The sequence below is a fragment of the Gouania willdenowi genome, chromosome 2, assembly GCF_900634775.1.
Source record: "Gouania willdenowi chromosome 2, fGouWil2.1, whole genome shotgun sequence".
Classification (NCBI taxonomy): Eukaryota; Metazoa; Chordata; class Actinopteri; order Blenniiformes; family Gobiesocidae; genus Gouania; species Gouania willdenowi.
The window spans coordinates 8,457,367-8,471,080 of record NC_041045.1 but is presented as its reverse complement, the minus strand read 5'-3'; the positions used below and the strand labels follow the sequence as shown (position 1 = coordinate 8,471,080).

General features: G+C 36.2%; 2 protein-coding genes across 5 annotated transcripts in view; one reads left to right on the top strand and one right to left on the bottom strand.

Moving 5' to 3' along the window:
• LOC114475571 (receptor tyrosine-protein kinase erbB-4-like) overlaps positions 1–1,606 on the bottom strand; it is a 344,779-nt gene extending 343,173 nt beyond the window's left edge. For 3 of the 4 annotated variants that reach the window (XM_028466546.1, XM_028466518.1, XM_028466509.1), the window contains exon 1: positions 570–955. In XM_028466546.1, coding sequence (XP_028322347.1) covers positions 570–633 — 64 coding nt within the window. In that variant the 5' untranslated portion in view covers positions 634–955. Of the gene's footprint in view, positions 1–569; positions 956–1,526 lie in introns of those variants that run through there. The other variant, XM_028466507.1, reaches the window with a different exon arrangement.
• Positions 1,607–4,300: 2,694 nt separating this feature from the next.
• On the top strand, positions 4,301–11,859 carry LOC114475635 (receptor activity-modifying protein 1-like). The gene is made up of 4 exons (XM_028466622.1): positions 4,301–4,558; positions 6,084–6,225; positions 8,795–10,136; positions 10,189–11,859. The coding sequence occupies exons 1-3, from the start codon at positions 4,504–4,506 to the stop codon at positions 9,048–9,050; spliced, it is 453 nt and encodes a 150-aa protein (XP_028322423.1). The 5' UTR covers positions 4,301–4,503; the 3' UTR covers positions 9,051–10,136; positions 10,189–11,859.
• Positions 11,860–13,714: the final 1,855 nt, after the last annotated feature.

The following is a 13,714-nucleotide window of genomic DNA, read 5'->3' as shown; positions in this document are numbered from 1 at the left end:
ATTAGAGGAGTTAAATCATCATTAACTTCTGGTATTGCTGCACAGATGCGTTTAAATCCAACGCAGGCGTAATGCACGACAACAAATGAGGGATTCTAATGAAGTGAGGGGTGGAAATTATTCATAGAAACTAAGAAATGAAATTAAAAAAAAAAAAAGAGAGAGAGTTCAAACAATGTAACGCTGCGCTCTCTCTTTGGTGCTCCTGTGGTGATGTGTGGGAATCCACAGCCTGTTCATCCATAGGAAGCTAAAAGTCAAAGCTCCTGGTGTGATATTCACTATTACGAGTGCGTATTTTCTTTTATTAAAAAAATAAAAAAATAAATTAAGCCTCCTTTGTGCGTCATTGCATCAGCTCTGTAAGTTTGTAGAGCTTTTTACGCACGGCGCACGCACTCCCAGGAGCGGCTGATGTCAAAGGTTGCGTTTAGATCAACACTTCCAACACTTCAATAAGTTTGAACCCCTGCTGAGGACGTTAAGAAACAACTCTAATGTCGGCTACGTGGGTGGATCCGTTGCTTTGAATGAAATGTGTGGTGGTGCTGATGAGATTATGGACTCACCTGACTGCGCCACGCTCGATCGGATCAGCACCAAAGTGACGAGGACACAAGCGGGGAACTTCATCTTGAGGATCAGCCTGCTGTAGTTGTTATCTCCCGTGCTTCACATGTCCAACAAAGAGATATCCTCGTTGATCAGGGACACGAAGGAAGAAAGAAAGAAAAAGAAAGAAATCAAGCAGAAAAAAAATAAGAATCTTCCTCTTCTTCTTCTGGAGCACTGGCACAGTCTCAGCCTCCGTGCGTGCGCAGGGACCAGCACCGATGGAGAGCTTTTACGCACTCGCCTTGTTAGTGTTTATTAACCGTTTCCAAGTCCGGTGTTTGGATCGGTTTCCACCGGGGGGTTACTCTGAGCCGTTTACACCTCATACTGCCATTGCGCCGGTGCCTGTGGGTGGTGGGGGGTGAGGAGGAGGAGGAGGAGGGGGGAGGAGCGGGTGATCGCCAGGATGGGATGGTGGTCCTATTTGGACACGCCTCTTTAAGGGTGATCGACACACATTTCAGCCAATTAAACTATTTCCCAATATATATATATATTATTATTTATTTTTTTGTTTAAGCCCTTTTCCTTGCTTTTCAGAAAACCCGTCTTTCTCCTTTCTCACTAATCACGTGCCCTGATTTGGCGTCTCGTGCAGCAGCTCTTAATTAATTAATACACCTGTGAGCAACTAAACACGGTTTAGGTTTGAACTAAACTTGATCATCAGTCAAAGTCGAACTTACGAAGCGTGCAAACAACAACTTACAGCAAATATCAATACATAAATAAATAAGAATTAATGAAGAATATGACAAGGAAAAAAAAGTTCCTTTAGTTTAAAACATCCAATAATGATGACGACGCATGGTCTGAAGTGCCCGATGAAGGCATGAACCTAGCAAGTAGCTAAATGTCATGTGTCTTTTGAAAATTGTGCACCATTTGAATAAATCAGAGGGAAAACTTACATATTGTTGGATCGATTCTCCAACATGACCCAAGGTTGTGCTGCCGAGGAGCAAAAGGAGTGAAATGATCTTTCCTGGTTTGTCACAGCTGAAGGTCCGTTTAGTGTCCTCTGCTGCCCTCTACCGGCACACAGGTGGAATTACACACTACAGTACATACAGGACTCAACAAAGTTAATTATGTGATACTGAGGATTCACAATTAATCAACAAATCTTCTTCTTCTTCTTTTTCTTTTTCTTTTTCTTTTCCTTTTTCTTCTTCTTCTTCTTCTTCTTCTTCTTCTTCTTCTTCTTCTTCTTCTTCTTCTTCTTCTTCTTCTTCTTCTTCTTCTTCTTCTTCTTCTTCTTCTTCTTCTTCTTCTTCTATGGTTTTATACGGTGGCTGACTAGTGCAAAACACTTTTACAAATGCCACAACAATTTTACAATAATAATTAAAAAAAAAAATAAATAAATATATATATATATATATAACAAAAAAAATACAAATGCCAAAACACTTTTACAAATGCTACAACAAATTTACAATTTTGAAAACAAATATATATATATATATATATATATAATGATTTAAAAAAAAAAATCAAATAGCAAAACACTTACACAAAACTTCAAAACAACTTAACAAATATGGAAACACCTGTACACTGTAAATCTGTTGTGGCATTTGTAAAAGTGTTTTGCACTTCTCAGCCACCGTAGTTTTAAAATGCATTCATGAATGATCGATTATTAAAAGGGAAATAAATCAAACTAAGCTATTTGGGGTTTTTAATCATATCAAAATTTAAAATCATTAAATTTGAAGAAGCTTATCAATCATTTACATGATTTAATCATGTGATATCATGTAATATGTTGATAGAATGTCAAATTATTTACCTATTTGGAAAGTATGTCAGCTATCCTTCTTTTATTTTTTACCTGAGTAAATATTATACTTTTATTCGTTTTAGTTTTTCAATATTTCATATTAAATGTGAGGAAATCACACATGAACTTGAGAGGATAGCTGCCCACATGTGCACACACACACACACACACACACACTATTTGCTGTGAAGTGGGTTCCTGTGTGAGCGTGCAGTCAGGTTTGACTGGAGATGGAAGTAATCAACGACAACAAAAATCAAAGTAATAACATTAGGTTTGTAATTAAAACAGCTTTAATGACAAGGAGCAGTAGTTAAATGATTGTTTTGATTTTTGAAGTATAGTTTTCTGCATTAATATAAATTTGCTTTTAAACTGCATCTTTTCAGGAAAGTGTGCATGATAAGGTGTTGTTTATCACATTTAATCAGAGGTGTAAAGAGATGCATCCTACTCAGGTAGAATTACTGTTACATGATTGAACAAGTAAATCATACTTAAAATAATCAAGTACAAGTAAAACGTAGCCATTTATTTATTTGTTCCTTTCATGAAAATGCAAACCAACATACAGTATATATATATATATATATATATATATATATATATATATATATATATATGAATTAAATAAAAAATAAATGAAGTATAGCTACATTTATAATAATAATAATAATAATAATAATAATAATAATAATAATAATAATAATGCATTGGATTTATATAGCGCCTTATTTTGGTCACTCTCAGTGCTTTACAACATGGCATTATTCTTTCTCTCCACACTTAGAGGTGGTAAGCTACTGCTGTAGCCACAGCTACCCTGTGGGACTGATTTATGAACTCTAAAACTGAGGAAATACCCAGCATTCAATGCTGTTTTGGGTGCGGTGCATTATGATTAATCTGATTGGTCGGCTACGATGTGATGCATTAGATTGTTTTCTGGTCATTTTCATTTTTATTTATTTTTTTGTAGTTTCACAATGTCTGTTGATCATTTCAAAACAAAAAAATAGCAATTTACTCAGGTTGGGTGTGGAAATATAACTACTTCTTTTAAAACATACTGAAGTACAAGTAAAATTACTGATTTGGAAATATACTCAAAAAAGTACATGTGCCAATACAAGCAACTCAAGCAGTTGTTTAGAGGAGAGGTAGGCAACTATTTTTACAACGGGGCCGGAGAAAAAAAGTGTTTGATCAGAGGGTCACATGACCAACATTCATGTCAGCATTTAGAATAATGAGTGATCTGAGCATTAATTCAGGAAAGAACAAAGAGTTTTTATAGTAATTTTATGTGTTTTTTCTGTCATTCTGTGTATGTTTGTCGTTGTCTTCCTCGTCGTGAAGCATTTTGTGCATTTCTGTAGTCCTTTTGTGTATTTTTTTACTGTAAAATATATGTTTTTTGGAGTCATATTGTGTATTTGTGCTGCCATTTTGCTTGTTTGTTAGTACTGTGGGTTTGCGGAGTCATTTTTTGTGTTTCTCTTGTTTTGTCGTCATTTTCCGTAATTTTGTATATTTTTCTGAGTCATTTTGTGCATTACTGTTGTCGTTTTGTTCATTTTTCTAGTAGTTTTGTGTGTTTTTGGGGGTATTTTCTCTTGTCTTTCACTATATTTTCCTGCAATGTCGTAGCTCTTTGTATTTTTTAATGTATTCTCGCTCTTGTTTTGTGTATTTATTTTGGGGGCTGCATAAAAGTACCACGAGGGCCGCATGTGGGCCCCGGGCCGCCAGTTGCCTATGTCTGCTTTTAGAGCATTTTGTATTTTACAAGCATCGCGGTGCCGAGCTCCTTGTCCTTGTTTTCCAGTAGGACTACAGTCTGTGTCGTGACTAGCACTAATTTTGGAGGCTGACTTTGTTTTGCCCCCTATGTGCAGCTCCTAGTGAGAGGCTCAGATGACAGGCACAGGCAGGCAGGGGCCAGGGCCACATTCACAGGAAGGGAAGGGACGGAAAGGAGGCTGCTTTTGCCTTTTACAGTCCTCCACAGAGTGAGGCTGATTTGTTTTGTCTCAGGACAAATAGATTTGATTTGTAGATGAAAAATGAGGTGAGTGTGTAAACAGATCGTGGAGGTCAGGATGGTGGTGGAGAGCGTGTCCCCTGTGAGAGCTGTGTTTGTGCTCTTAATGGCAGGTGAGTTCAAGTTTGGACTTTTCTCTAACTATGTGGGAGAGAACTTGATCAGATTAGGCAAACGAGTGGCAAATCTATTTCTTTTCATGTTTATTCTGCCCCATTTACTCAACCGGTGTTTGTTTTAACCAAGGACTTCAGTTTTTCATATTTATTTTGATCACCCAAAGTCATTTACAGAGTTAGCTTTGTCTATAGAAATTTACTTCATTCAAAATAGTTGGTTGAATTGAAGAATCAAGTGTTTAAATGCAGCTAAAAAATTAAATTTGAAACATTTTGTATTTGGGAAAAAGGTTTTTATTGAGTGAAGTGAAGTCAATTTTTTGGCTTGAAAATATATATATATTTTTAAGTTAGTTTTTTGCATTTAAAAAGTGTTAACGGTAATTGAAAACTAATATTTGCTAATTAAAACTAAAAATGCATTATTATTATTGAAAAGGCTTCTTTATTGAAGTAATTTTCTTTCCAAATTTTAAAAAAAAATGTCATTATTTTTTTATTTTATTTGGATCATACTGTATATGGGATCTCTTCAATCAAAAATATTCTCAATAAAATGCATTTGTGTGTGTGTGTGTCAAATATTTGCTTACATTCAAACCCTTTTTTTTGACTGAAGTGAAACAAATGTAGATTTTTTTTTTTCATTTTCATTTTTGATTGAAATATTTTTTTAATCAAAGCAACTTTTTTTCATTGAAGTGATTTTCTTTGATGATTTTCTTTTTTTAGTGAAGCAACATTTGTTTTTTTTATGAATAAAAACAACACAAATCGACCTCCGATTACGGTAACGAAATCCAAATTTAGGTAGCTAACACATGTTTTCTGCAATGTTTAATTCCACCATTGTGATAACAACTTTTTTAAATGTATTTTTTAAAATACACATTTGTTACGATAAAACTGCTCTGGCGTCTGTCATGGAAAATACAGTGAACCGCTGGTTCACAGCCAAGATAAATGTCAGATTTTCCCAGCAGCACATGCCAAAAGATTCACATCTTTCTCACTTGGTGGGTGGTATTCATCTAATAACTGCTACTCAACAGTTGTATATTGGCATAATAATAACTTTCACCATCAGATTGTCTCTCAGATCAAAGCACTGAGTGTTTCTGAGTCCTTTGATGATATATTTCTCATGTAAATTAGCCCTTATCAACCCAGTACACACCAAATATTGCCATATTTCTTTTGAAAACAACCTGTTGGAGCCTTTTTTCATCAGCTTCAGCATTCCACTACCTGCTCAGTGGGGCCCTGTGGGACGTCTGAGGTCTCCCCCCCCCATTAACAGGCTCTTTGTTCACATCTCTGAAGTAAACAAATGGGATTAAGACTCTGATTGGAAATTAAAATCTTTTTCTTAGTGAATGTAGCACTTTTAATAGGGAAGAAACAGCCCAGTAGGAATAACCAGCGCCAGGCTCTGACCTTATTATTTCAACATCACTGAGTGCAGTGAATACTGACTAATAAAAAGAATAATTTTTTTTTTTATTATTTGTGTCTCCAGCAGCACACGTGTTTTCATTCGTGTCCGCCTGCGACAGAGGTTTTTACCAAAGGATTATCAGTGATCTCTGCTTGGCTAAGTTCACATTGGACATCGGAGGAGTGGACCGGAGCTTGTGGTGCAGCTGGCCCGACACCTTGGAGTGAGTAGTGCATTATGGGTAATCTATACGCAATCAACATTCACCTTAAATCATACAAAATGCTCTTGGTAGTATACCAGGCATAGGCAAATGGCAGCGCGTGGCCCACGAGAGGCCCTTAGTCTGACTTTGTGTGGCCTTATAGACAAAAAACTCACAAAATGAAAGAAAAATATACAAAATGACAACAAAAATGACTCCAAAAACACAAAAAAACAAAGACTTTGCACTGAATTACTTGCAAAACACACAAGATTGTTACAAAATACACCAAATGACAGAAAAATACACCCAAAAAAACGGCAAAAATTACACAAAAACGACAACAAGAATAAATACAATTACTCTTAAACACACATATTGTGCCAATAAAAAAATTCAAAATGACAACATAAATCAACAAATAAGTTTCCAAAGAGTCCAAAAACACAATGTGACAACAACAAAAAAGCACACAATGACTCAAAATACACCCAAGATGACAAGAAAAATAAAATCACAAAATGAGTCCAAAGCACAAAATAACGAGCGCACACAAAATGAAAGAAAAATATACAAAATTACAACAAAAACACAAAACAGAAAAATCCACCAACGTACTTGCAATACACATAAAAAGATGATTACAAAACACACCAAATGCATGAAGAATGACAACAAAAGTACAATAAATGATTCCCAAAAACACAAAACAACAACAAACACACACAGAATGGGAAAGAAAAACACTGTTTACCTTCCTGTGGTAATGCTTATATTGATAATTACTGTAAATATATGTATATATATGACATAAATGTTGATAATTTGGCCCTCTGATCCTAAACAATCACATTATCTATATTATAGTGTTGCTCATCTATGTAATAATTTTACGTTAATACTATTCGCTGCTCCAGCTTTGAGATTGTGCAACATTTGCAATCACTGTAACGATGTGACTGGCATTAAAATCACACAACCTTTAATTAGAATGACTCTCAGTAATTATAGTGCTGCCTGCCGTAGATATCAGGTGCAATGGTTCTACCGCTGCTGTTTGCACTGAACTGTTCTCATTACATTTGACACAAATGAAGGGGTACGTGACAATGTGGCGTAACAAACATTTAAACAGGTGGAAATATACTCATATTACATTACATAAAAGAGGATTTAGCTAGCTATTGACATGGACACCATGTAAAGTGGAAGGAAAACAATGGATGGTAGAAATATCCCATAGATTTATTGTATTTTTGAAGCTGCTGGGCACGGTAAATAACATAATAACAACACAAAAACACCACTTTTCTGAAAGCAGTCACTTTGATTTCTAATCAAGTCACTCTGATTGAAGATACGGTCACCTGACAAATATTGCGCCAAAAAAATCATCTTTTGCATTGTCCCACAATGCATTGTGCAAAACATTTATTATTATTCTACATATTGTACAATTGAACACAGTAAGAAAACAGAACGTAACTGGGGAGCGCACCCACTCATAACTGTAAGCTACATTGTCTATGACATGACATTATTATGTTTTTTAAGTATGCAAAAGTAGGGGGCACATGGCTTCAGGTTAAATGACTGAAGGGGAACTCAAATTCTCAATGGAAGTGCGTGTACCCAGAGGGGTACATGATGGCACTGCAGGGGGTACTTTAGAAAATTAACAAATAAAGTCTCAGTCTTGGTCCCACCCCAGGCATGATATGACCAAAAATGATCAAAACTAGAGAAATAGATATATACTGAATCACTGTTTTTCAACCTTGGGGTCGGGAACCCATTTGGGGTCACCTGAAATTTCTGCAAAATGTAAATATATTTTTGAATTTTATATATATATATATATATATATATATATATATATATATATATATATATATATATATATATATATTTTTTTTTTTTTTTTTTTTTTTTTTTTTTTTCTTCTTCTTCATTAAAACAACACACAATCTGTACAAGTGTATTTTTATACTTTGACTTTGTGAAATATAAATCTATATCAACTAAAATGCATGTATAACAAATGTCTTTCTTGAATGGGGTCACGATCCAAAAAAGGTTGGTAACCACTGCACTGAATACTGTTTGTTTCTACTTATTTACAAAATGTGATTCCTTAAAATGTGTGTTATCACTAGTTCATCCCATCATTATGTTCTAAAGTTGTTAGTTTTTAAAGCAAAACGTTGTCGTCGGACAAAGGGGGGCACTAGGACTCAGAAATAAGAGAAAGGGGGTACTTGGGCCAAAAAAGTTTGTGGACCACTACTCTATGTGTGTTACACGACCTCTTTGGTATGGTGCCATCCTGTGTTGTGAGCGCTGTCCTTTTGGTATGCATCTCCACTTCCCCACGCCGCAGTTATATTTAGGCTCCCATAATCCCGTTGGTAATTCTAGACATGCGTTTGTCTACTTTCCAACCAACAGGAATCTCTCACTCTGCTCTTGCTCTTTCATAGACGCCCTGGTTGTCAAGAACCTTATTGCACAGAGGTTCACACACACACACATATGTATACAGTACTTGTCGGAGATCGACTTTCTTTCTTTAATATTTTTGTTGCAGGATTTACGAAGGCCTCACAAACTGCACCTACCAGGTGGCCTTGAGGATGGATTGCTATTGGCCCAACCAGGTGGTGGACAGGTTCTTCATGGAGGTTCACCAGATCTACTTCCACGACTGCTCTCTGACGGGACGACTCATCCACGATCCGCCCGTCAGCGTCCTTGCCCCGTTTATCGCCGTGCCCGTGTTCATCACGCTGTTCATGACGGCGGTGGTGGTGTGGAGGAGCAAACGTACGAAAGGAGTCCTGTAGAAGACCCTGGACACACGCGTGAACATCATGACGAACAAACCCTTGACGCGCTTGAGGGGGAAAGTGTTTTTATTGTGCAGCTAAATATTGAAACCATATCCGACACGAGCAGACGCTGGATGTTATTACGACAATACAATGACATAAAACTGATTTGTTCTTTGATTGGATTGAACAGCGTGATAAAAACGAGTTAGTCAGATGAATATTGGGCTTTGAGATTTAAGGAGATGCTAACGACCATCTGGTTTCATGGCTCTAAACTGTCTGCAAACACATAAATAACATCAGAGAGGAAGGCGCTTAGAGAAGGAAGCTGACAAGGTTGAACAATTTGGTAAAACGGAGAAAGTGAGACGGAAAGGTTTTTATATTAGACTCTGGAAAAGAGGGCGCCAAGCTACAGGGGGCGCCCAATTTATGCTAATGCTAGCAAAAATATATCTAAAAAATACCTTGATTATGGGCGGGGCTGCTGGAGCAGTTAAGCCACGCCCAGTCTATACTAATCTCCAAAGAACAATCTATACCATGCTAACTAGTAACTACCCAATACCAGGGGTGGAGTGGCCATCTGGCAAAGCAAGCATCATCCCGGTGGGCCTTTGACCCAAAGTGGGCTGGTCTGCTACATTTTTTTAATTTTATGGGGGGGGGCAGGGAGGGGGTGGTTGATAGTGTTTGACGAACGAGTAACAGGTGGCCAAAAAATGGTCCAAAAGTGGCAAAAATGTGGCAAGAAAAGAGCGTAGAGGGACTAAAATGGGCCAAAAGCAGTCAAGAATGGCCAAAAAATGGGCAAATAAAGGGGAACCAGGTGGTATGTAATGGTAAAGGGTAGCTTAAATTGGAAAATGTGGTAAACCATAGTGAAGAAGGGCAAAAATGTAGGGAAAAATGAAACAAGTGGTATTATTTGGGCCAAAAGTTGGCTTATTTGGCTGAAAAGTGGCCAAAAAAAATTAAAGAAAGGACAAAATTTGGATAAAAGTGTGCAAAAATTGACAAAATCTAGGAAAAAATGGATATTTATTGGCAAACGGAGCTAAAGTCTGAAAAAAGTGTGGAAAAAATTAGACAAAGGATGTTGCAAAATGAAAACAGGTAATAAGGGGTTAAAAAGTTTCCCCCTTTTAAGATTTTCAATCCAACCTACTCACCACAGAGTCCACAGGAGCTTGTTTTTTATAAAAAAGGGGCGGGGCTAACAGTGGATCATGACGTAAGAAGTCACAAAAACGTCACAAACCACCATTCTCAGCAAAATTAAATTGTAATAGCCGCTCACTCTTTGAAATACTTTGATTAAAAAGTCAAGAATTGGATGAGGATCAATCAACAACATTTTTTAATATAAAATGAATTTGTTTTCAGCAGAATAAAGTGGTGTTACAGTCAATAGTCTTTAAATCCTAAAGAAAAAGGAAAAAAACAAATGGCAAAAATGCATTGAAACATACAATTAGAGTTTTTTGTATTTATTTGAAGTAATACTATTACAGATAGAGCACAAAAAACTTAAAATAGACTAAAACAAAAACTAACAACAGAACCAATGGCAATAAATAGTAAATTAGAGTATTCTTAGCTTGGTTATCAAATAAATTATTTTTAAAAATGACCAAAAAAGGCTCTTTTATGCTATATTTTTCTTTACTGATTTCTTCAAAATTCTCAAGTCGTTAAAGAAAACGCAGAGAAATATTGTTTTTTTTGTTCTTTTCAGAAACCAACTGCAATGAATTAAATGTTTTGCCATCATGATTTATTAACTCTGCCGTGTCAATTCCCTTTATTGTGTTATAACAGCACACGTAAAGTCCAAATATTGCACTTTTTGTGGAAAACAAGATGAGAACATTGTAATATTGCACAAAATGTTGGCTCACACACCCAAATCAAAATAATAAAATGATTTGATTAGATCTGAAATCAACAGGGAAATATAGTTTGATGTCCACGTCAGACTATGTAGAAATATTGGATCAAATTTCCTGTGAGGAAATAGAATTAACAAAATAAAAGGTGAATCTATCACAAATTGATGCCAAATAATGTCACACACTTTTTTTCTCCATCCAAAGTTATGGCTCAGCACTTGTCCATATATTGTGCTTGCGGAGCTATTCTTGCCCTGTCACCGGCACGAGGGATTAATGGCGATGCTAACATCGAAGCGGTAAAAACCCTCCAACAGTTAAGCTTAGTTAAGCAGTGTTTGGCTTTTCTGATTAATGCCCCCAGACTGTGACAGGACTCAAAGATGAGTTTCAGCAGTTTTCTGATGATGAGGAATGAATTTAGGTGCAGATTAGGAGATGAGCGTTGAGGGCCAGGCGAGTGGAAGTGAGAGCTCAGGGACAGAAGTTAATGAATAGACTCATGCATGAGCTGAGGGTTATCGTCCCTCTTGTCTCTGAGGTCGGTAGAGAAAGTTTCCACCTTCCCTTTTACTTAAACACCCTTCTTCCTGTGAGCATTTTAATTGATGTGTAACTATAGCCATATATAAAAGTTAATGATGATGTATTAAAATGTCACATATCACAGGTAGGCAACTTTTTTCACAGCGGATGCACAAAAATGTGTTCGTTTGATCGGAGGGATGAACATTCATGTCAGCATTTAGAATAATGAGCGATCTGAGCATTAACTTGGAAATAACAAATCATTTATACAGTAATTTTCAGTGTTTTTCTCTCATTCTGTGTATATTAGTTGTTGACTTGCTCGCTGTGAGGCACTTTGTGCGTTTCTGTAGTCCTTTGGTGTATTTTTTCCTGTAAAATATACATTTTTTGGAGTCATATTGTGCATTTGTGTTGTCATTTTGCGTTTTTTGGAGTGATTTTCACGTATTTCTGTTGTCGTGTTGCTTGTTTGTGAGTACTGTGGGTTTGCGGAGTCATTTTTCGTGTTTTTCTTGTCTTTTTGTGTACTTTTCATGTCATTTTCTGTCATTTTTCAAGTAATTTTCTCTATTACTGTTGTTGTTTTGATCATTTTTGTCGTCGTTTTGTGTGTTTTTTGGGGGGTATTTTCTGTGTCTTTCTTGTAATTTCTTGTATTTTCCTGCAATGTTGTAATGCATTGTATTTTTTTGAACGTATTCTTGCTTGTGTTTCATGTATTTTTCTGTCATTTTGTACATTTACTTTGGGGGCCGCATAAAATTAGACCAAGGGCCGCATGTGGCCCCCGCGCCGCCAGTTGCCTATTCCTGCCATGTCGGTTTGGAATCAAACTTTTTCTCAGCGTCAGAGTCTCAAGCCTGGTGTCACTTTGCTTTGCCGTGCAGTTGTCACTTTCCCATCTGTCGTTTTAAGTTGCGTGCGCACGTCTGCTAGGCTAAAAATAAAACGTGTAATGGTGTATCTGAGGGCTGCTATCTAGAACCAGAAAACAGAAAGGATTTGCACTCCTGATCTAGTTTTTACATTATATATTCTACCACTGGGCCACTTTATAACAAAGAATAATGTGATTTTTGCTGTTATGCAGATGATACACAGCTCTATTTATCTATGAAATCAGAGGAAAGTATCAGTTATTTAAACAAGTCGTTTTCAAAGTTTTTTGGCTCAAGTCCCCCCTTTGTCCGACTATAGCATTTTGCTTAGAAAACTAGTTTTTAAAAAAAAAAAAAAAACCATAGATCACAATGATGGAATGAATGACTGATTACACAAGATAAGTGAAAAAAAAAATGCAATGGTTCACAACCTTTTTTGGATTTATGGCGAACCCAAAGTATTAGTTTTTTAACACGTTTGATCTCAGATATTTTATTATTTTACTGCATTTTAGTTGAAATAGATTTATATTTCACAAAGTGAAAGTAAAGGAATACATTTGTTATAATTGTGTGTTGTTTTAATAACAATAATAATAATAATAATAATAATAATAATAATAATAATAATAATAATAATAATAATAATAATAATAATTAAAACATTTAAAAAATCTGTTTACATTTTTCAGAAATTTCATGCAACCCCAGGTGACCCCACATGGGGTCCCGACCCCAAGGTTGTAAAACACTGATTTAGCCGCCCCTGAATAGATTTATTTCTATAGTTTTTATCATTTCTGCTCACATCACGCCTGGGTCGGGACCAAGACTGACACTTTATTTGTTCATTTTCCACTTTCTCTCTCTCTCTAAAGTACCCCCTGCAGTGCCATCACGTACCCCTAAGGGTACACGTACCCACATTTGAGAAACACTGATTGAAACTGTTAAAAATGGTTTAAATCAAATTGTTCAGCTGTCAGGCTCCTCGCTCATGTTTTCAGCTCCCAGTTTCAGTATTGGAGGCTGGTACTTTCTCTACTTTTAAGGCTAAATTTAACACTTTCTTCTTTGAGAAAGTGTGGTTAGGGTTGATTCAGGTCAATGCTGAGCCTTTGTCTAGTTATGCTGCTCTAGGTTTAGTGCCTGGGGAACCTTTTTTGCTGCACTGAGCAGTTTAACTTTAACTTACATCATTTAAATGTCGATGTTGAATAACTTGGAATGTATAAAACGTGTCTTCCATACTTTTAACAATCATGTTAATAGTGTAGCCCTGTTTTTTTGTTTGCTTATTGGAGAATTAATATAAATATTCTCATTGCAAATACAATCTTGTTTCCAAGAGAAATCAGTAGAACGTTGAAAA